General features: G+C 31.8%; 2 protein-coding genes across 3 annotated transcripts; one reads left to right on the forward strand and one right to left on the reverse strand.

The window, feature by feature from the left end:
• Window positions 1-4,623: 4,623 nt before the first annotated feature.
• Window positions 4,624-17,176, reverse strand: LOC126780268 (transcription factor 25). Its single transcript, XM_050504589.1, has 16 exons — window positions 17,028-17,176; window positions 16,693-16,843; window positions 14,635-14,766; window positions 14,147-14,278; window positions 13,869-14,062; window positions 13,688-13,764; window positions 13,333-13,444; window positions 11,150-11,210; window positions 10,960-11,070; window positions 10,561-10,876; window positions 10,104-10,254; window positions 9,866-10,007; window positions 9,653-9,766; window positions 9,359-9,546; window positions 8,350-8,443; window positions 4,624-7,397 (listed from the first exon to the last, which is right to left on the reverse strand). The coding sequence occupies exons 3-15, from the start codon at window positions 14,755-14,757 to the stop codon at window positions 8,437-8,439; spliced, it is 1,728 nt and encodes a 575-aa protein (XP_050360546.1). The 5' UTR covers window positions 14,758-14,766; window positions 16,693-16,843; window positions 17,028-17,176; the 3' UTR covers window positions 4,624-7,397; window positions 8,350-8,436.
• A 1,513-nt stretch (window positions 17,177-18,689) lies between these two features.
• On the forward strand, window positions 18,690-24,842 carry LOC126780267 (sulfhydryl oxidase 1-like). 2 transcript variants are annotated; one of them, XM_050504587.1, is made up of 3 exons: window positions 18,690-20,649; window positions 23,993-24,041; window positions 24,557-24,842. In XM_050504587.1, the coding sequence occupies exons 1-2, from the start codon at window positions 18,971-18,973 to the stop codon at window positions 24,033-24,035; spliced, it is 1,722 nt and encodes a 573-aa protein (XP_050360544.1). In that variant the 5' UTR covers window positions 18,690-18,970; the 3' UTR covers window positions 24,036-24,041; window positions 24,557-24,842. The 2 variants fall into 2 exon arrangements, with proteins under 2 accessions (XP_050360544.1, XP_050360545.1); XM_050504588.1 differs by lacking the exon at window positions 23,993-24,041.
• Window positions 24,843-24,891: the final 49 nt, after the last annotated feature.

Genomic DNA, 24,891 nt, shown 5'->3' on the forward strand with positions numbered 1-24,891 from the left:
ACAGAACGCTAATAGATAATGGAAGGACTCAAACATTCGATAGTACTTTATAATTGTTTTTTAACTAATATTTTAAGGTAAATAAAAAAAACACGTCAAATATATTACTATTTTTTGAATAAAAGTTTTTCGGAATCAGCTTGGAGGACCGTAGCTTTCTTCTGTGAGACCGTTATGGTCCAGAAAGATATGGCAGAGCTGGAATGAGGAAAGCCCGCTCAGCGGAGACGACGTCAGCGTTGTCTCGGCTCTCCCACAGCCCCGTCACCCGGCTATGATGATGAATAAGATAGGGCGTAACCTTGAGGTCGTGCATGCATGAGGTGGGAACCTCACGTGTCCTATTTCAGACGGCCTCAGGGGGACGGTAGCTGGGATGGCCTCGCACTGCCGTACGTACTACCTAGGAGCGCGGGGGGGTGAAATTACCTTCGCCCCCTGCTAATATAATGCATACTAATTAAATGAAATAAAAATGATTTATTCAATCTGTGAATAAAAATTTTAGGAAAAGTAAAGTTAATTGGAATAGCAAACAATTGTAATAAAACAATTATTGTTACTCTGATATTGTACGTAATTTGAAATGTTCATTTTATGGGATAATATCTGTTGAAGGTAGTGATGATAATTCCAACTGTGGTAAAATTTCTATCAATTTGTCTACGATATCAGTCAAACGACTTAAATTTGATTTTGTTTTTCTTCAATTTCAATTCTTCTCGACTCTAATCGCAGACTTTCCCTCTCATGAAATTTTTTTTCCCAGTCTCTCTCTAGTTGCAGCTGACGATTCTCAACAGCCACGAACTCGCTCGTAGCTCGTTCGAAGGGTGTTTGTAGCCGGCGTGTGCGCGCTTGAATCAGCTCATGGCGCCGAGACGTGGATGTGGTAGACGACGGGCTTGCCCGATGTCACCGCCACAACAAAGGCCCCGAGACGTGTAAGCGGTAGACGCGGTAGACGGAAGCCCCGGGCGGCGGCGTTAGCACTGGTAGTGGAGAATGAGTCAGTGAAGCAAGGGCAGTAGAGGCTGATGTTGTTTTGCTCGAATGAAATCGCCAAAACATAGTATCTTGGAAAAAATAAAAAGTTACCTTGTATAGAATAAGAAGGAATAATAAACATAATTTAGGGAATATTAATTAGAAAATTAGACTTGTTTATAAAAGAAAATACTAAATAATAATAAGCAAAGACCACAAGTAAAAAATAAACTTACATCAAAACCTCTCTCTTCAATTCCAGCTTGACCAATGACAGCTGTCTAACCCATTATACCCAACAACACCCTATCTTCTGAAACAGTGACAGTTTGTCTGCTCACCACGTATTGCCAAAGCTTTTTTCTTAATTTTAGCTTTCCAGTCTGCCCACACCTGGACATTATTTGTCTGTTACTTTTTGTCATGCATATTTTCATCAACTATTTCCTAGTATATGAATTAAGCTGATTGAATATAATTTTTTTACAAGAAGAACGTGTATAACAAACAAATATTAATTATACCTTCCAATTTCAATTCGAATCAACAACGACTTTGACGACGTTAATTTGACGTTTGTAGGAACGCCACCATAGACTAAAGTATCGTTTTTTCCCAAATACATTGTTGAATGAGCGATCGACTCAGTCGTGTCAAATTGGCTACCAAATTTTCTAAAACCGCTTACGCAGGGGCGTTAACGATTGTAAAAAGAGATTCAATACGAAACGAAAGTAACTTAGCTAGGCATGCAGGAACTGCACAACAGTGATGTTTACGCTTTGACAACCGGAAACTCTCTATCGCAAACCAGCAGAACTTAGTATTAATGTGTTTTGATTTCAAGTTTGAGGAAGCCAGTGTAACTACAGGCACAAGAAACATAACATCTTAATTCCCAAGGCTGATGGTGCATTGACGATGTATGCGATTGATAAAATGTATTACAAAGTGTTGTCTTTAGGCGATGGTACCTACACTCACCAGGTGGCCCATTGGCTCGCCGCCTACCTATTCTATAAAGGTAAGAATCCCACATTACCCGGTTCGCCCCAATGGAGCCATTCTAAAGGTTTTCACTGCGAGAAAAAAAACATGTACATGACATGGTTGAGACAAACAACGTTGCGCAAATGTTATGGACAAGGTCGATGCATATAAGTATATCATGAGTAAATTATTTTATATCGCAGTAAACGTGGGTGGGATCTATGAGGGTAACCTCAATCAATCAATCAATAGACAATCGTTGTCCACTGCTGAACATAGGCCTCTCCCAAGGTGCGCCAAAGCTCCCTGTCCTCCGCCTTCCGCATCCAGTTGATGCCCGCCACCTTTTAAAGGTCGTCGGTCCACCTGGCTGGAGGGCGCCATACGCTGCGGGTAACCTACTAATGTTAAATACAGTAATCACTATGTAATACAGCCTTATTGTGATAATAATACATAACAGTATCAGGGAGCTAATTCTACTAATAAATTGATACTTAATCGTATCGAAACGTAATCATTGCCGATTATCCATTTTTCCTAGTCTACTATCACAACCATTTAGTTGCGGTTACGTCAATTTGTATCGGAATAGTCGGGACCGTATCGTAACTGTTATAAATTAATAGAATTATACCGCAGTTCAGATGATAACAGGCTTGTTAAAAATATTCTGGTCTATTTGTACATTAAAAATTACTCGGAGTAGTTAAAACAATTTAATTTTCACAAGTGATAATCTTGTTGTTTTTTAAAAATTAATAAAAGCCCGGTGATATCCTACCGCTAGCCAAAAACACCTCTCCTATTTAGGTTCGTAGTTCATTCAACCACACTAAGGTAGCGCGGTTGGTGAAATAATTCATCTAAAATATGAAGGTTTCCTCAAGGTAAAGGTTACTAAAGGTATTAAGTACAATAATTATCAACTGCTTTATTATTTTGCCGAATTTGAATTCGTAACAAGTTCTACCTACTGAGCCGTTATGGTCTTCGGCCATTATCACAAGGTTCCCTTTTCTGGCGTGTAAATATCCTTTTATTATTATTGTCTTTACAATCTTTAGCCGAATATAGCAATTCCTTATAGCAGAATATATTTAAAAAAAAAGGAATAGTGCGTCATCGCCGGCCCATCACAGAAGACGAATATTACTTTTTGGCGCGAAGTTTGTGTGCTTCGGACATACAATTATGTTGTCAAGGACTATTTGTCGTTTTAATTGGTTTGTGTTTATAGTAATTAATGATATTGTTGTTTGTAATGATATTTGTATGGTGGCAGGGCTTTGTTTACTGGTGGCAGGGCTTTGTGCAAGCTCGTCTGGGTAGGTACCACCCACTCATCAGATATTCTACCGCAAAACAGCAATATTTGATATTGTTGTGTTCCGGTTTGAAGGGTGAGTGAGCCAGTGTAATTACAGGCACAAGGGACATAAAATCTTAGTTCCCAAGGTTGGTGGCGCATTGGCTATAAGCGATGGTTGACATTTTTACAATGCCAATGTCTAAGGGCGTTTGGTGACCACTTACCATCAGGTGGCCCATATGCTCGTCCACCTTCCTATTCTATAGAAAAAAAAAAAAAAATCATTTGTATATTTTTAATTATAAAGTCAGATAGCTATTTGTGTTTTCCTTTTTAAAAAGTCATTTTTACTTCTGTTCAAACATCCAAACAATGCGAAAAATATTTTAATACCAACTGTAAATTAAAACGTATTTATTTCTAAAAATGTATTTGTTACATTGTATTGTACGTTATTAATGTAACAATTAATAATTCATGTTCATATTTATTCCATTTAAAACTTCCTTGCTGCTTATAATATGATGCAACAATTTATAAGTAATAAATTTTACACTTGATATTATATTCTCATTGAATTCTTCAGGTTGTCATCAAGCACGAAATGAATTAGGTACCTATTAAAACAAATTGAACACGTAAAAATTCAGTGATACTTCCCAAAGTTCGAAAGCGCAATCTTTGGTTTAAGGTTCACATGTTCACTATGCCATAAGGTAAGCGATTTACTTCAAACAAAACATTTACTGTTAGTGATTTTTTATATTTTTCATTAACATAAGCAGCTAATCGAAGATGTAAGATAATCCTATAGAGGCATAGACAATTACTACTTTTAACTAGTTAGACATATTCTTAACACAAACAGTATTATATATATATAATCAATCGGGCGCATAGTTTAGGAGATTTTGTGATATATATGGTATTTATATATATATATTCATCACATTTGATTGATTTGAAAATTTTCAGTTACTCCTTCCCTTCCCTCCTTCGATTTTACGCAAATCCTATCCAAAATATTATTTTCTTATCTATCCGTGCGACGCTGCGACGATTAGCTATCAATTGTACAAACCTTTCTTAATATTTGTTTTAATCCGCATTTCATCCAACCATGGCTTTTATCTTTAGTATAACCAAACAGTAGTTATAGTGCGACAACTATCTTGTGGCAATCGAATGACACTAACAAAGGGGTGCGTAGTAAATTATTGAAAATGACATCAATTGTCAATGTCATTGTATTGCCACAATATCTAGAAAATTTATATCTATACTCACTCATAAAGTGTCAATTACCTGTCTTGACAAAATAAATAAAAGATCTGTCTCGTGATCACATTTATTTAAGAAATTCAATTAACATCAAGTTTAAACAAAACAATACATAATTCTATTCTACTTTCTAAAAATTAAAATTTAGATAATATATTAAGATGGATATATTTTTTAATTTCGTATACAAATAATTAATTTAAAGTGAGATTGCCCTATCAACTAATCTCAAATAATATCTGTTACGATAGAAAAAAGGAACAATAAATATATTTACTGGTGGTAGGGCTTTGTGCAAGCTCGTCTGGGTAGGTACCACCCACTCATCAGATATTCTACCGCAAAACAGCAATACTTGATATTGTTGTGTTCCGGTTTGAAGGGTGAGTGAGCCAGTGTAATTACAGGCATAAGGGACATAAAATCTTAGTTCCCAAGGTTGGTGGCGCATTGGCTATAAGCGATGGTTGACATTTCTTAGAATGCCAATGTCTAAGGGCGTTTGGTGACCACTTACCATCAGGTGGCCCATATGCTCGTCCACCTTCCTATTCTATAAAAAAAATATATATATATATATAAGCAGATATGATGTTATATACCCTTCTGAATCCGGGAATCAATAATAATCATTACAATAAAAAATATTCATAATAATATTTCAAATATAAATTAGTGATAATATCAAAGGATATAAATATGAATTTATAAATTAGAAATTGAATATCTCATTCAAACTCATTACCATGTGTTATAGTAACCACACTGACAATTAAAATGAAAACTAAAATAAATATAAACTATTTTTTTTTCTATTATGCGTATAACATTATAAGCCACAACCTTCCCGATTTAAACCTCACTTTAATTCTAAACAATTCAGCCTTTCCTTTTCAAATATATACATCATAAAATTTTGACTAATTGACAATCATAAAAACAGCGTTACGTGGACATACTACGCCCACGTACTGACATTCCTTGCTGACTAGGCATAGTTGATAGTGCCTGACAAAACATTAGATAGTTATTTGACTACATTATATAATATCCATTATAGACACCTGCATAATGACTGAAAATACGACATATATGAGCTATACTGCACAGATATATGTAGAAATTGATAACGTGTTTACCTATTTTGCATCTCTTACAATTTCATAGGCAATCTGTTCTCAGCTAGATTCGTATTAAATGAGTAACACGTCAGGCGAAATACGAAAAACGCCGTTTTATGCGCCAAAAAACTCTTCGAGTATAGTAAGCCATTTCTTTTCTGAATAATTATTCCATTGTTTTCTTGAGCTCTGCTACTGCTATGTTTAGGTATGTTAGTGGATCACTTGATTAATTCCTGATCATTGCCGCTTTGACTCATCGAAATAACCGAGATGCGTTTTACACATTGGTACGGTCGTGTGCGTTTGCCGACATGTTTTTTATCATTCCTCTTCCAAATTTAACAAATAATGCAATTTAGGTTATCCTAACTGTGATCGATATCGGAACTAATTCTTATAAATTTTGTTATAAATTTCGATAAATTATTCTTAAAATATTGTTTGTTACCATTCTCAAAAATCGATCGCATTGCATAGTATTCCATCTGGTGCATTTACTGTATCTATCTCTATATATATCTGTGGTATAAAGCTACAATTATTATGAATAATAAATTGATTATATTGTTATTATTACTAAAAAATTGTGCAACATATCTTATTTAAAATTTTCGTTTTTCTGCTGATGTTTTACACGACTGAATATTTTGTTAGTTTTGTAATTTTCATAATCAAATTTAAATATATATATTTTTCTAAGTAATCGTAACAACCTGCTACTGAATGGACCACAGTGGTATCATTGTTATTTAATTCAAGATGTCTTTAATATTTCGCACAAAGTATATAAAATGGAAATCCATTGTTTCTTTTTAAATTATGTAATTAGACAATTAAAACTGCTCAATAAATTATTATGAAAAGAAGCGAAAACTTACAACTACTAAACCAAAACGCCGGATACGGGTTAGAAAACTTTTTTTCTTTATAACCCGTTCGTTCGTTTATCTTAAAAATATATAGGGGTCTAAAGTAATTTACGTAAAGTACAATATCACTAATTTCATATTCTTTACTGTGAAATGGAGGATAAATGAAATTTATATGTAACAAAGACTTGAAAAGTTTTTTAAAACAATACCTGCATTGATTACTGAGAAAGTCAAAGTTACTTGATGAACGACAAGATGTTTATTTTGTTTAAATCATCAACCAAACACATACCGTGAGGCGCGATACCTTTTAAGTCCCGCTCCAAGGTATATAAGCGCGTGTAAACACTTTTAAAACTTTAATCTCTAAATAAAAATATCAACATGTTTTATGTACCTAATAAAGAAATTTAACAAATATTTTAAAAATAAACCATTTTTTAATGGTGTTGCTTGCCTCTTTCTTCATGTTGTTTTTTCTTTATCTCTTTTTCACCTTAATCCGTCCAGATCTCCTCCGGTTCATCAACCGCGTTGCATGACTTTTTATTTTTCTTTTCATCCCCACTTTCAGTAGATGACTCTTCGCCATCACTATCTTCACCCTCATCCTCTTCTTCTTCCTGACTTTCCTCACCCTTCTTCTCATCATCTTCCTCACTATCTTCGATATCGCCGTCTTCGTCATAGCTCTCAACGGCGTCCCCTTCGTCACTTTCTTCATCCTCGCTCTCTGAATCTTCACTATCCATATCACAGATCTCATCCATCATATTTATAGCATTTCTTAGTTGATTCAAAGTGGGTCCCGAAAAAAACAATTCATGCAATCTGAAAATATTTAAAAAAAGAATTATAGATTCAATAAAATACAATATAGAAAGTTCGTTCTCTGGTTTCATATAAAGTAATTTTTGTGTGTTGTAGACATTTCAATTTTGTAACTAAATAATTATAATCGAAGAAGTTTCCTTTTTGTTTAACTTCAAATTTCATAATCTATTATAGTTAAGTACTATATTAGTATATTTTTATAAAATATTATTTGTATTTAGTTATATATTTGTAAAACAAAAATAGTAACTAATTTATGTGATAACTATAGCATGTCATGTTTTTTGTTCATCACTCCCAGGATTTATTTTAAAAGATTACAGTTTTATATATCTTAATAATTTCGCTTGAGCTAGCGAAGCCGCACGTAATTAACATACGGGATTACATAAAACAAACCAAAAAAAAATCTATAAAACATTACTATAATTTCCTTAAATTTTGGATCTATAAAATATTGTAACAATCTATATTGATTTTTAATACTCATCTATAACTTGACTACAGCGCCATCTATCGAATCCGAGCATAGTTATGCTACCATCGTTGTGTCGAATATAATGTTATATTATGTTAATATGACTATTATACATTATAAAAAGAAAATCGGGAATTCGGGAGTTTCAAAGTCACAGTTTAACCCTTTTCTTTTAGAAATATAGCACATAATTATAAAGTTAAAAGAAAAACACGACATTAAAAGTTAGCGCAATCACACTAATACATTTATCAACATATATTTTTTTTCTATTAATTAAAAATATTTAACTACTTGCGAGACTGCATGCATGCATTTGATCCTATCGTAGACAATTATTGTAGACACCGTGGCAGACACACAGATAAATATTCCATCCAATATAAATGTATATATATAAACATAAAATAAAAAATATTTTGTTAAAATCGCAACCCTAGAATTTATTGAAGATTTGAGAAGACATCTTACCTTACTTTATATTTCCAAAATTACCTGAACTATTGTAATAAAGATTCAGGTAACTTTGGAAATATTTTTCGAACGTCGTAGCTCATCTCAGTATCTGTAATTTAAAAACATCAAATATAAAAATAAAACAAGCTACCGAAACAAAGCCGTTCAAAAATAATAACAGAGACATTTCAAAGAATAATTAGAAGTATGTATGTACCTAGATATGTTTTTACTTTGTAGAGCTATAAAAGCATGGATTGTATGTAGTACACATAGAGGCTAGAGGAAACAGGACATTTAGAAAATACGTGATGGTGGCTATTCACTAAATTCGTGCACCAACTGCGGTCAGCGTATGCAACTGCGCTGATGGAGACAAGGAACGAAGTTTCCATTTAACCTTTGTGTTAACATGGCGTTGCAAACGAAATTTGCCACATGTTGGTCTCTCTCGATTAAAGCCAAAACTCACTAGCTACGCTTTGTGCTCGTTAAATTAGCGCCAGTGGAGCGTCTATCGCTGAGCATGCAACGTTGCATGCTTCAAGAGCGTGGACTTATCCATTACTAAAGCGATTGCAGAAGCGCTGAGCGCTATAGGTTCGCGAACATAGTGAATACGCAGCCTCAATGTTCTTAAGAAACATGCTACATCCATAACATTTAAATTCTGAAGTCACTTTTGTTAATATTTTCGATCATTTACATATTGCAAGTTCCTCTTTCGTTTCAAACACAACAGGTTACGGAAAGAAAAAATGACCTAATGATAATTGGTTAAAGGTATTTTTGCCTCTATTTAATCTCAGACAACCTTGTTCACCAAGACCAAAAGTGATTTCGAATATGAAATTACCAAATATAATGTTTACAGCAAAACAAGCAAGGCAAAATATATGACATTAATTGCTCGTGGCAAACTAACAATAAATCGCTAACATCTGAAATATTGTACTTAGTGTCCGTTCAAATAAAGACAACAGTTTAGATGTTAACCGCCTTCTATATATGATTTAGAACATACTCTTCCGGAGACGGCACTTCCGGACGGAAGTTAGGATTTAGCGAGGCGAAGAAGTTCATAATGAGGGAACTATCAAAATTTAGTTGCAAGTAGGCTATGCTCGACGACGTCGCATAGTTGTAGCGGTCGATGCTGTCCCGCCCCGGGTGCGGATTGAAGCTGTGTGTTTGCTCGACATCAGAAATCTCCTGTGGATATTCAAAACATTTTATAAAGTTAATATCAATATAAAGTCGTTATATAAACTACGACTACTGTAACTAGATTAAATTATTTGAAGTATTTATTACTTACCCTATCGATAAGTAGATCTGCCATATACTTGATGACGCTGAGGTGTCGCAGTACTTCCGTTGGCATGCCGCGGAATAGGGTGTTTCGCACTTGTTCCATTCTCTTAACCTCATCCTAAGATAATTATGAACAATATTATTTACTCTGTTCACAAAACACTGCCAAGTATATATATATATATATGTTGAAAATAATTATATATCGTTCATTAACCTTGAGAGCGGTATCGTTGTCATATCTATGGGCCAATTCAGTTCCATTTCTCAGAAGCCATTCTCGCACTGGCTGTTCATTCCACCATGAGCCAGCAAAAGCAACATATAAGTGAGTCAGCTGTTTAAGGTGTTTCGATGTTCTGTAATTAAATAAATAACAGTGTTTTTGATAGAAATAATTTAAACATATTATACTTGTATATTTTTTATTTGAAAAACATTGCTTATAAACTTACGCAGAGCTGGCGTATTTATCGAAGAACTCGTGATTACGTAGGTTCTCATCAGAAAAGTTCTTTGAGGCCTCAAGAATTTCCCTAACTGTCCATGGGAATGCTATCATAGCTTTCTTCAGCAGTTCGTCGCTGAGCGTCAAGTCTGCTTTTCCTGTTAGAAATCGTTAGAAAATTAGGAAACATAATATACATCAAACTGCTACATTAATCTACAATGATAGCCATGATAGTTATATTTTGTTCAAACTGGCTATTTGGACTAACAAAAAAGAGGCTAAAGGCCTCCTCTCCTCAAAAAGAGGAGAGGAGGCCTTTAGCCCAGCAGTGGGACATTCACAGGCTGTTACGGATTTGGACTAACTGGTCGTTTGACACGTAACGTCCATTAGTTATTGCTATTCATAAAAAGCCAAAAAGCAATAAGTATGAGTACTTCCAATTTACAATATAAACTCACCCTTTTTCTTGTTAGCAACGTGGAAGTGAGCTAAGGCGTATGAAAATTTGATGTTAAAGAGAAATAATGCATCACGCTCCTTATCAAGATATTCAATGGCTTGAATAAGCCATTCATGTTCCCTGGCTCTCAACGCCACTGTGTCTATAATGAACACCACTGCAAGTGGATCGCAAGGATCGAGATTCAGGAGCAGTTTAGCTATCTCGAGTGCCGTGCGATGACAGGCTCTGTTAGTCAAGAGATGTAGATATTTAAGCAGAACGATGTGGAACGGGCGGTTCTCCGGGAACTTATATTCCAAACGATTCCTTATCTGAAATTTCGTAACAAGCATATAAATATACAGCTTCGACAAACATATAATAATTAATAAGCACGCAAATGATTCACGCTTACATCAGTAATGTTGAACGACGGATGAGCGACAAACTGCAAGTAGGCAATTAGATGTTCCACGAGACTATTAGCGCCTGAGTTATCATCAACTCTGAACATCATATCTATAGCCTAAAAACAAATTATATGATTGTAAAACAACTTATCAATTAATATCTTTGAAACATTGTATGATGTGGTTAAAATATACCTCCAACAATCCCTCGACGTGCATATGTTTGAGGGCATCTTCGACTTCAGTAACAAGATGTCTGCGAAAATCCATACCATGAATGAGACACATTATATATAGTTATAATTAATATTGAAAGTCTATTTAATATCTATCCATTGGTTATAAATAATGCTAATAAATCATCTGTGGCCAAATTTTGCTTTTTTATCCATTTTTTTACGAGATCAGTTACCTTCATGTCATCGGAAAAGTACGGAATACTACAGTTTTATTTAAATATCGCAATAAATTCTTTAATATGATCAAATGTTTATAACTAATATCTAACTGTCACCATTATTACAGTTAGAACTATTTTTATTTTCATATGACGTAGTGGATTAATAGTCACGCCAAATTTTGGCGTTTTTCTAATAGTGGTTGTGTTCTGAAGGCGTCCTTTATCTTCAGTGTATAAAGTTAATTTTTGTAAGTATATTTTAAAAAAGTGATGAATTTGTGCTATATTTGATTAATTTTAAAGGCCTAAAAGTAGTGTCAATATTTTATCAAAAACAAACTGAAACTGAAACTGCTGTGTAAATTTATCCTGATCAGGACAAAGTAAATGGCGTACAAACAAAAGAAGCATATAAGCAGAAACTGTATTAACAATTGTCAATAATTAGATAGTATAAATTTGTTTGTAACTAGATGGCTTAGGGGTTAGAACGCGTGAATCTTAACCGATGATCGCAGGTTCAAACCCGGGCAGGCACCAATGAATTTTCATGTGCTTAATTTGTGTTTATAATTCATCTCGTGCTTGACGGTGAAGGAAAACATCGTGAGGAAACCTGCATGTGTCTAATTTCATTGAAATCCTGCCACCTGTGTATTCTACCAACCCGCTTTGGAGCAGCATGGTGGAATAAGCTCCAAACCTTCTCCTCAAAGGGGAGCGGAGGCCTTAGCCCAGCAGTGGGACATTTTCAGGCTGTTACTATTATTTGTTTCATTATTATTAATGTTGAACTAAGCAAACATGATTGCGCCGTTGTAGATTCATTCATTTTGCCAAAAAGTTGCTGATGCGAAGCTAGTTAACGTAGCTTCCTGTAGCAGAGGGCATACTCTCGGTTGCGTGGGATTAATTTCGACTCTACAAAGGACTTGTATTGGGTTGTATTAATTTCAGTTTCTAATTTATCGTAATTAAAAAAAAATGCGCTGGCACTTTTTGGGACCTTCATCGAAGTTCTTAGGGTCTTAGCAATACATTTATATGAGTCACTACGGTATTCGTTCATGAGTGGCCGTCTACTCTTTCTTGAACCACGAGACTTTCAATGAAGATATTATAATCACATCTCGATAGGTGACCAATAGACGCTGCTTGATGACGAACGATCTTCAACGAACTTATCGGTACGAAAATTCTTCCAAGACACTCTTAACATTCTTCTCCATCACCCCATCTCTAGAGCATCTATCCTCTTCTCGCTTACTCATAGGGTCAAGGGCTCTGTAGCGTCGAGGAATATGAGGAACACAGGCTTTATTATTCATTGTGACTATTGCCTTGCGCCTTGATTATGACCGAGGACAGACTGCAAAAGATATGGAGGAACCGAAACGTATCTTCGGTTCAGTTCCTCCATATCTTCTGCAGTCTGCCCATGGCACAACTAGATAAATCCATGTTTCGCATTTTATCAATGCAGCCAGCGTCGTTCGAAATCAACTTTTCAGGTACATAGTTTTTAATTAAGCTGACTATACTATTATTATTCACACCACTTATCCAGAAAATTATTACTTGTACAGACGATATTGTTAATTATTATCTACTGAATGTTTTTGTTAAATTTATTTAGAGTAATATAAAAAATAAATATTATAAGATACATTCTTTCGTTAAGTTGTTTGTATACAGTTATCATAAACATAAAAAATATTTTATTAATTTTAAGTAAAGTATTTTTTCACACAAATACGTTTTAAATAAATATTATACGTAATCTTCATTTCGTTCAAAACAAAGATATGACGCAGATACGCAAATAGTCTCTCATTATTAGTACCGTCTGCTTGCCTGCAATAGTAAAAAGGTCGACAGCAAATTATATTGCCAATTTCTAAATCCTATATCTTAGTATTGTAAATGTTTAGATTCTAATAATAAAGTGAGAATATTTTAAGGTAAGAGTTATACATACATTTGTAAGAGCCTCAACAAAAATTCCTTATGGTGTCGCTGATATTCACGGCTGTGGTCAAATTTGAAAAACGTCAAACCGTCTTCACGCCGATCAATTGACATTGAGAGACCTGGTGTTTTATTTTATATAAATAAAATATAATTAAGTCCTAATTCATATCAAGAAGTAATTTAAGCATGATTATTAACAATGCAATGTTGAAACAGTTAATGAATGAATACAATCTGTGCACACTTATACATGTGCATACAGGTACACATTTTTTTATTAATTGAAAATAATTTTTAACAAATTTTACAATATTAATAAAAAGTGATGGTTTAATACATTTTATAAGATTTATAACACTGACCTGCTCTTTTGAAATTAAATTCCTTTCTAATAAGCAGATTGCTCTGTATGCGCTTCAGATTAGGCTTCCTGCCTCGTCTGTGAAAACACATTTTAATGTTATTAATTACACAACGCCGAGAAACAATGTATGTTTGTGTATTTATATAAAGTAGTAAGTAGTTATATAATTAAACGCTTACCGTTTCTTGTTTTCTTCATCACTATCACGGCCGAATATCCTATTCAACTCGTAAACAACGTTCAAGTGTTTGTATTTCGTAGCGAACACAGCTTGTGTTAGCTCCGGCTCTGGTTCAGGAACAACAACGGGAGCTGGAGAAGGCTCCCCTAACAATGCGTTAACCTCAAGTAACGATTTATCGATTTCGTCCAGCTAAAAAATATTCGTTACAAATAAATAACTATTTACTACATTTTAAATTTCTATATAACATAACATGATATAATGTATTCCTACATCATCTAGAGGTGACTTCTTCTTTTGCTTCCTTTTCTTCTTTTTTTGCTTATCATTTTTATCCTCTTGTGCGGACTCTTCAGGTGACGGCACCACTTCCTGTTCCGATTCTGACGAGGAACTTATAACCAGCTGTAAATACATAAAATTAATCTTGATTATAATAAAAATGCTTTAAATAAAATAATGCTTATTTTAAGTCATTCATTAAAAAAGTTAAAGTAGTAAGTCTCCGTAAAAAACATAACATTATATCTCAATTTCTATAAAACTAAAGCCTTCGCAAGCTGAGCGATTATCACAAAATTATTACAAAAAAAGATAAAAAAATGATATATATTCGCATCAGCAACAGTTTTATAATATACGAAAAAAGAAACCAAGTGACAGCTCTTTAAATGAGATAAAAAAAAAGATATAATGGAACTTAGTTTAACTATTGTAACGATTTCGCCATTTAGTTGAATAACAGAAAAAACGTAACTCACTCCTTCATATGCGCTTTTATTTGCATTTCTGGTGTAGAGGGGTTGATATTCTTCATCTGAACTATCGTCCGGCGGCGGAATTGTTGTAGGCCCGATCAGTTTTCTCAAATTTCTTTGTGACATTTTAACTTTCTAAAATTGAATAAGTAAAAATTTACCACAAGTAAAAAACTAAACTTAATTTGGCAAAAGTTATAAAAAATACTAGTTATGAATTAACTAGGTATATTGAGCATGTACTTAATTTTATATTATTTCAAAAAAAGACATTATTTTTAGCATGAATAATATTCTTTTGTGATTTTACATAAAACATTGGAAGAATAATGATATTCCAAATAAATTATCTTTTCTTATATTTCTTCAAACCTAATTATGTACTTTACATAGTACAATTGATTACTGTCTATCAACCCTAAAATTGATTAAGAGCACAATCAAACAAATTCATCGAGTAGTTAACATCATAAATTCATTAAAGGAGAAAGGGATTATGGTCGAGGGTATTCTGGATTAATTATAATCTTTTGATTAAATCTGGCATGATAGTCTCCAATATAAAGCCAAAATCCTTCTTTACTTGTTGTACCTTATAAAACATTCTTATTCGGTTTGCCTTGATACATTGTATGTGGGCCATCAGATTTTAAAAAAAAATTCTAACATAATATTAATTAGGCTTAATTGCAATATATAGTTGTACTTTTAACTCCTGGTTTATAACAACATTAAGAGTTTTGAATAAATTTATTCCAAACATCAAACTTCAAAACAATTGTATTATTCTGTTAAAATTGTTAAATAATCTTCTGTGATTTTTTTTCCAGATCACTCAGTAGACCTCATTACTAAGAGCAAACATAACATAGATTATAAAAATTTTGTACTAGGAATTTTCATTGATTTGAAAGAAGCTTTTGATACCGTTAGTCATAAATTAAGTTAAAAAAAATTAGAAAGCATTAAAGTAACCAGTACAGCACTAAGATGTGATATTTAAAAAACAGAATACAGGTAATTTAAATTGACACTTATAAAAGTGACGCATAACCAGTAACAAAGTCATATGTAATCATTAGACAAAAAAATAATGAGAAATATTTAGGTTTAAGAATGGACAGTTCTTTAACATGCAACACTCACATCGAATATGTAAAAAGTGAGCTGTCATCACGACTTGGACCAAAATGTCACATATTATGTATTTCTCGCAAACTGCGATACACAATTCACTTTGGTAGAAACACATCTAGCATACTTGATAGAAATTTGGGAAAGTGCTGCTAAACAAAACTAACCAACAAACTATCCAAATTTACTAGTGAAATTACTTTTCAACTATCCATATCTAACAGGCACTTATAATATTTATAATGAAAATAAAATAATGAACACTAAGCAACTAATTTGTAATGTATTTAATTAATTTTATCCAAAAATCACTTCGCAATAGCACAAATATAACATTCGCCAAAGTTAAGCTAATTAGTAAAAATAATAATTGTCAAGCTAGTTTATTGGTTTTACCAAAAACCAGTCCTAATAAATCATTAAAACATATTCTATTCTAGTTTCCTCACAATGTTTTCCTTCATCGTCAAGCACGAGATGAATTATAATCACAAATTAAGCACATGAAAATTCAGTGGTGCTTGCTCGGGAAACCCAAGATCATCAGTTAAGATTCACACATTCTTACCACAGGACTCTGCTAAAGAGTTATTCTCCATTTATTAATATTCTCCAAAAAAAACAACCAGTTGGGACTTTCTGCAAGTACATCTATAATAGGTGGGTACCACACTAATCTATTTATTGAATTGTCTCATTTCACATTGGAAGCACATTAGTTAGATCCCATGTGCCACCAAGGGTGGCTAACTAATGTGCCTAACATGAGCATGGGATCTAACTAACCTGTCAATGTTCTAACTAATGCTTTATATTTGTTGCAGTGCCAATGTCTATTCAAGAAGGTCGTCCAAGTCGCCGTAGAATGTTTAAAAACAATTACCACCACAACTTAAGGTATTATATTTTCAATAGCTAAGTTCTTACCTGATGTAGTGTACATACGCAGGTTTTCAGGTCTTACAGAATGACCATAAGACGTATTTAGTGTTTACAAGGTCTTGAAACTACTGACGAGTGACGTCTGACATAGATGACATTTGACTATTCCTTTAAAATGCCATTGTGAATTTTATGTCTGAATTGTAAAAAACAAACAGACGATTACAGAATTTAAATCAAATAATTTTTTTATATATTTAGTAAGTTTACTTTTGAATTGATTAACTACCACTATTATAATTATTTTTCACATCACTAAATATTGTGAATGTTAAAATCTGAAGCATAGAAGCACAAAATTTAGTACAAAGAACACTTACAATGATAAACCAACACAGTTGAATGTTTCATATGACAGTATCTTAATTTTTATTAATCTAAGCAACTAGTTGAACCACACCAATGTTGAGAAATACAAATTTTACAGAACACTCAACACGCATGCGATTCGCGCAATCACATGGGTAGTCTATTTCTATTAGATGGATCTCTATAATGTATTGATTTTGGAAAAGACTAGACTCTAGAGCACGGTATTAGAGGGGCAAGAGGGGTAGAAAGTCATATCGATCAACGAATGATAATAGACAATGAAAGAACTCGAACGTTCGATAGTACATTAAAATTGTTTTTTTAACTAATATTTTATATACGCATAATTGTATACATTATTACTTACATGAAATCTCTATTTTTAGAGAAAAGATTTTTTTCAATGTACAAGTTTTCTTCAAAATTACAGTAATTGCAAAATCTAAACGCTTACTTTAATCTAACAGACAAATAAACGAAAATAATATGTGTAACGATTATCTGAATTGCTCTTTAATATACTACCCAAAATTATTTAAGGGTGATATTTCAAAAGCAAAAGTACACCGATAAAATCATAAGATTATTAAATCGTCTAAGTAAAAAATGTAAAATTATTGTAAAAAAAAATAATTAAATATCTTTGTGAAATCATTGTTAAAATGCAAACGCCTATAAGAATGTCGAAAAGAGGTATTTATGGTTTAACTGAATGCTAGAATTATGATTATTTCTTACCCACTTCAATAGATTTAAAAACTTAAAATTCTTCACAAATACACTGCTCCTGCAGGAAGCTCCGTCCCAAATGATTTTCCCAGGCACTTTCCACGCATGCGATTTGAGTGGTTACAGCATCGATTACTCACTGCCTTGTTAATCTACATGATACCATAGTTCACTAATATGAATATTAATGAAACATAAAAAAAATCGATGGTATTTTAAATCCATTTTAAAAGTTTTAGTATTTTTAAAATGAATTAGTTTAAAACTTGTGCAGAAACTAAACGCGATATTTCGAAATAAAATAGCTTAGCAGTCTTAGCAGGCATTGCCAAGCTTATATCACCATGGAGAGCCAATAGATGTCGCATCAAAACTCTTTATTTTTGTGTATTAATACCTATATTCATTATTATTAACTTAAAAGCCAGGATGGCTAAACAAATGCATTTTATAGATACATTAATATGGTTGTTAGTTAAACAGTTACCCCAGCAGCTGTCTGCTCGTAGCCGGACGTCTTTTTAATCGAATAAAAACACAATGTTTTTATTCGATAAAAAAGTTGAAATTATAATTTTAGTCATTAAATAATGTAAGAATTTTATATTGTACGTATTAAAATTTAACACACGCACGCTATACTTAAGAGTATTTTTTTATTTCCTAATGTTGTACTATCTTTACAAATTGACGTAGTAAATTATAGATTAAGAAAAATTTAAATTTTAGATTTAGAAGTTTTATAATAACAAAATTTAAGAATTTTTATTTGAACTTGGGACTACAAACGTTATAGATGCCATACAAATCGAATATTGTAAAATACATTACAATTATTTAATGTTATATACAATTATGAATAAAACGCAATGTATCGAATAATAATATAATCGAAGCCAATCGGTATAAAAAATGTCAGTAAGAGAGAAGAGACTAAAAGTAATAGTATCAATATGGAAAGTTGACAGACAGTAGTTGACATCGCATTTTTTTATATTAAATTTACAAGATTACGTTACTTTAACTTTATGTGTAGGTGTTTTCATTTTTATTAAAGTATGAACTACTAATAGCATTCGTTAAATCTGAATTTCTTAAATCGAATCGAAATCCATCTTTTGCGTGGATAATAAATTTAAGAACTTAGTGATAATATTTAAGTCAAAAGTGGTTTATTGGACATGATTTAAGTTATATTGTATTGTTTTACATTTGGACAAAAATGAATTGCTGGTATTTATTTGTGTTAACTTTTTATATTTCTGCTATTTTGGTATATGCTGCAGTCGTGCCCGATAACGACGAAATTGATAAACAAGGATTGTATAGTAAGTCCGATCATGTCGTTATATTAACAAATAAAAATTTCGACAAAAAAATTTATGGACAAACAAATGCTTATGTAGTTCAATTTTATAACAGTTATTGCGGTCACTGTAGAGCATTTGCGCCAAAATTTAAAAGTTTAGCTTCTGAATTGGAATCTTGGAAAAACATATTAAAACTTGCAGTTCTGGATTGTTCTGTTGAAGAAAATAATGAAATATGCCGTGAGTTTGAAGTTATGGCTTATCCTTCTGTAAGATATTTACATGAAAACTACATTAAAGGCAATGCTAATGTTGGTGATAAATTACTGTCTATAGACAGTGCTGACAAATTAAAAACACAAATAATTCATAAAATACAAAGTGAACAATCTTTGGGCCGTTTATTGTTTGCCCCCTCACTTAAAATAGCAGCATATGGAGATTTTAATTCAGCCCTGAGTCCATTTCCAAAAAACGTGCTTTACACTTTTTTGATATTTGAGAGTGATAACTCTACTATTGGGTCTGAATTGGCACTTGATATGAATGATTATGAACATGTCACATTGAAGAGAGTTTATGACACGAGTGAACTGGCAGCTGTAGCTGGTGTAACACATTTTCCTGGTCTTGTGGCTGTTACATCATATTTACAATCTACACTTTTAACACCAAAAGTTCCAACAAAACAGAACTTACTTAAAGCTATAAATTCATTTTTAATGTATAAAAACTATGTATTGCCTATGCGGAACATTGTAAGTGAAGAAAGTTTAAATAACTCAAATCGTGAAAAGATACAGTCTTTAGATTCAGATGTTGTTTACTACAGCGATTTAGAAAAAACTTTGAAAACAAGCTTACATACGGAAATCACAAGGCATAAGATTTTAAGTGGCGAACCACTTGAAGCATTATTGCAGTACTTAGATGTTATAATTTTAGCTTTTCCATTTAGAGGAAATCTTAAAGAATATGTTATAGATTTACATAAGAACCTCAGCAGTAGAAACCAATGGACTGGAAGTGAGGTGTACGAATTAGTAAAACAACTTGAAACAGTCCATTCACCTGTTTTTACATCGAATATTGATTATATAAGGTGCAAGGGCAGTCAACCAAAATACCGAGGTTATACTTGCGGTCTCTGGACCTTGTTTCACACATTAACCATTAATGCAGCACAAAAACCTGGCAATGAAGCACCACGAGTATTGAAAGCCATGCATGCCTATGTGAAATATTTTTTTGGTTGCACTGAATGTTCAGAACATTTTCAAGCAATGGCAGCAAGGAATAGAATTTTTGATGTAAAAGAAAATGATAAAGCTATACTTTGGTTGTGGATTTCTCATAATGAAGTAAATTTAAGATTAGCTGGTGATGTAACTGAAGATCCAGAACATCCAAAAATACAATTTCCCAGTGTTACGCAGTGTGTGGAATGTAGACTTGCTCGAGGTGCTTGGCACTTGCCTGCAGTTTATGAATATCTTCAGAGGATTTATGGTACAATCAAAATTCAAGATGCCAGAACTGCAGCTGCTCCAAGCTCAATCTCCAACCTAGACATTGGATTGATAAGCCTCTTGTACATATTTTGTTTTATTATGCTTGTTTTAGTTATAAAATATTTTTTTACTAGACACATATTTAGAAAGCGCAGGTATAAACATGCATGGGGTAAAGTTTAATAATTACAGTAATTCTAAAATAATTTCTGATCATCACTATTCCAATTATAGTTTGTGTCGCCGTGAATCCTTCTGTGTGACTTAACTCCTTTGGAAAGATAGTCAATTTTTTAAAAACTAACTTTGTGGTGCCAGTTACCAATATAGTTTGATACAAACTGTATTTTACACAAATATTTTAAATTACTATATTTTTCAAATTCATTTGTATATAATGATCAGTATTATGATTGAGAATAAGTGATGATAATGGCACATAAATATTGCATTAGTTTTTTAATCTATGTTCTTAGTACGAATTTGTCAATGTCCACAATATTGCCCTTTATTATTACTTACACAGTTACACCACACGAAGTGCCTAATCAACTGTATTTTTATACTATACTTATAAAAATACTTAGTTTTTTATAGAATTTAAATATTAGGGTTATATTAAAAGAAAAATTAAAGATAAAGAGCATTTTTAAAATGATCATGCTTACATTGTTGTCTATGGATGTTGCTCAACTATTTTTGTATAATTTTTGAGGAAGATTTTTCACGTGCACTATTTTCTACAATATATTCATTCTTAAAAATTTCTTACATTAATGTGTAATAGAAAGTTGAACTTGATAAAAAAATGCCCTAATTTTTTTATATATTATGCATATATTTCTAATTGAAAAATTCCATTTCTTCTATGCTTAAAGTAGTTCTTATTTTATTGTTGCACATTTTAGTAATATAATTCTGCAGTCCTTTGATATTCTATATATTTAAACAAATTCGTTTAATAGCTTCATTAGTAAAACTATATTTATTAATAACAGAAAATTTGCTATGAAATAGTCACATCTTAATAACTCATCTTGTTACGTTATAATATTCTTTCAGAATGTTTTTGATTGTGATATCAAAGCTGTATTTTTGATGTATCACATTTTTTGATTCACTTTGTTTTTTACAAAATAATACAGGATTAATAGTTTTTGTTAAATTTGCCATAGATTAGTTATCATCGGCCAAGTCAAACAGGTTGATAGCCTTTTCTTAACTATGCATGAATTTGCACGTATATAGAGATTGATACTTTATTTTGCATGTTAAATCAAGCTTTACCTTTTTTTACTACATTACCCAATTTATACCATGATCAATGTAGTTAAAAGATAAATTAAGGTGAGGTAAAATAAGTAGTGCAATTCTCATGTTTTTACTGTAAAAGAATTAATAGTACATACTTTAAATGACCACATCTCGATCAGGCTATACCTGTTAAAATTGGAGGAGTGAATAAACAATCCTTAGATGTCCATTCAATTTTTACAATAGCTTTGCTATAGTATGCTCTAAAAACAGTTGTTTGATTAAAATAGCTTTATAAAACATCACTATCTCACTTAACTACTAATATTCACTTATTTTACTACTAAAGTTCCGATAACAGCTACGCCGATTATTCAAAACACAATATTTTCACGAATATAGAAATAACGAATACCATAGATAAAAATCTTAATCAATAACGTCAATTCGGTGTAACAATTGTTTATTCCAATTATTCCACCTGTGATTCTGATGTGACTATATGTTGCTACAGACTTATAATAAAAAAAATCATACGGTATTATCTTACGTTTCGTCGTAATTATACATAAATGAATTTGCCAGATACAAATAACGGTCGTTTAAACATCCAATGAACAATATTTAGTTGAACGATATTATTTTACAAAACAAAATCGACTTCACAAATTGTTCCTGCATATTAAAACCCAAAATGTTGAATTGCTTTGAGTAAAAGTTTATAAGGACAATAAAACAAGAATGGCATGATTCATAATTTTATAGATTTGCTTTGCTGTACATGGTTGATACCGATTTCAAAAATAAAGATCTAACAATAATTTTATACATTGTCATTAAAAAGTTCAATTTATATAAAAGCTTTTATTTAAGAACAATGTTTTTTAGTTTATTTAGATCAAATGCTGAATTAGATCCACTTCCTCTTATCCTACATATTTGATATTTTACATGTTGTCTCCAGACGAAGGAATTTCTCAAGAGCATAGATACGAAATTTTGTATATAAAAGATTTAGAAAAATATTTTTACTATTTATTTATTTTTTTAGTTTAACGTACAAGGGAATTGAAATTGTTTAAGTTTGTATATTATATTTAAGAAGTTCTTCTAAATGCGCTGCTCAGTTGAAACATTGCCGTTTGAAGGAAACATGAGTTTTACATCCTGGTTTATTCACTTATTGCATTCTTAGAAGTGGTATTTGTATTTTATAAATTAGGAAATAAATATTATTCAAACCGTACCGCGTGGTCTCTCTCACGTTAAATACGTAACGTGAGAGAACGTAATTTTGATGGCAGTTATATATAAATGATAAGTACATAAAAAAGTACATACCACGAAATAAGTAACGTACAGATCTATCTGCTGTCAACTCAAATAATTCAATTTATCTACTTATAAGTCTTTAGCATGACAAATCTACACACATTTCGGTACAGTCTTGTTCTATTCTCCCCCAACCCACCAATATATAAAATAAAAATAAATGGGATACGGTCAAGTATATATATATATATTAATATGTATCCTTGAGGGTATTCTTATAATTTACCCTACAACTGTAATAATTATCAATATAGGTGTTTTTTATAAAGATCTTAGTATAGCTGTTGCAATGTTATTTACATACAGATACTCGTTTTTAGAAGAAATAAAACGATGGTTTTAAACAGGAAATATTTTATACTTTTAAGCATGAAATGTCGAAATTCGCAATAATTTTACTAAATTGCACGTTCGTAAAATTTTTTAAGAACATTTTTACTTTTACTGCAAAGTGCCTTGGGAAAGCAAATACTAAATATAATGTCTAGGCTAAGTGTTAAATATTTTTAATAATTATTTGAAACTATAAAGTTAGTATAATTTTTATACCTCTATAATATTTATAGTAACTAAAAGAAATGCACTAAATCTATTATTACAAACTAAGACAAATTACGAGAAAAATTATGGAAACGTATATCACAAAACTTTTTATGATTAGTTAGGAATTTACTATGTTAATGTAATATGTAAATTTTAATATTTAAAACACGATTGCCTTAATGTTACCATAGTGTACCTACAAACGAAATCGGTAATTATTTTAAGGAGTAAATTGTTCGTAATTTTGAATGTTTATTTTATTAAAATTAATAAATTTATCTTGTATTTAAGCAGTTTGATCCACCGCCTCTGGAGAGAAATGCAACTTTTAAACTAGGCTAAGGTCAGTTACAAAGAGTCTTTACGCTTGATTCGGTGACGGGCGATGCATTATTGTGAGATCGAGCTTATATCGTAATGAGTAATTCATTCAAAACTATTATATAAATTAAATTTTACTGCCTTTTTTGTACACTTTGAATATAATTTAATTATAAAACACAATTATTATTCGTTCCAATGTATGACTGCCTCACCATATGGCATATGTGTAGCTTCACCGCAAATTTACATTATTGTTATTTCACGCTTTCTCACTTTAAGCTTCTTTATCTCCGCTATTATTATTGAGGACAACGTTTAAAAATCTCTTCCATTTTAAATATTTATATATTATATTAGCTTTTTACTTAAAAGTCACTTATATATGTAAAGAATGAAACAAGAAAGTCGGCAAATCTAAATTTATTCATTAGATTGAAATTTGCGACCGATGAATTTCCTTCAACGCAAATAATTGTATAATAATTAATTAAAATATTTACGAATATCTAATAATACATTTATTTTAATTTTCAGGTACATGCCCATTTGAATAATTCACTGCTTAGATGCTGAACAAGTCCTTCTAGTAACTAGCAGAAGGCGTATTATATAATGTTTCACATACATTCCTAATTATTTCAAACCATGAATCTCTTTCATAATGTGGTATATATACGTAGAATGTCATTGATGTAGATTGTTATGTTATTATTATATTTAATTAAATTTCAGTAATTGTGTATATTGGATGTTATAACGTATTGCTTCTTGTCTTTTTTCATTATAAAAATAACACTGCTCATAAATCAATAAAATTGTATCGAAATACGAATATTTCATTTCAACTGCTCGCTCGTACCAATTTTTGA

The sequence above is a fragment of the Nymphalis io genome, chromosome Z (assembly GCF_905147045.1).
Source record: "Nymphalis io chromosome Z, ilAglIoxx1.1, whole genome shotgun sequence".
Taxonomy (NCBI): Eukaryota; Metazoa; Arthropoda; class Insecta; order Lepidoptera; family Nymphalidae; genus Nymphalis; species Nymphalis io.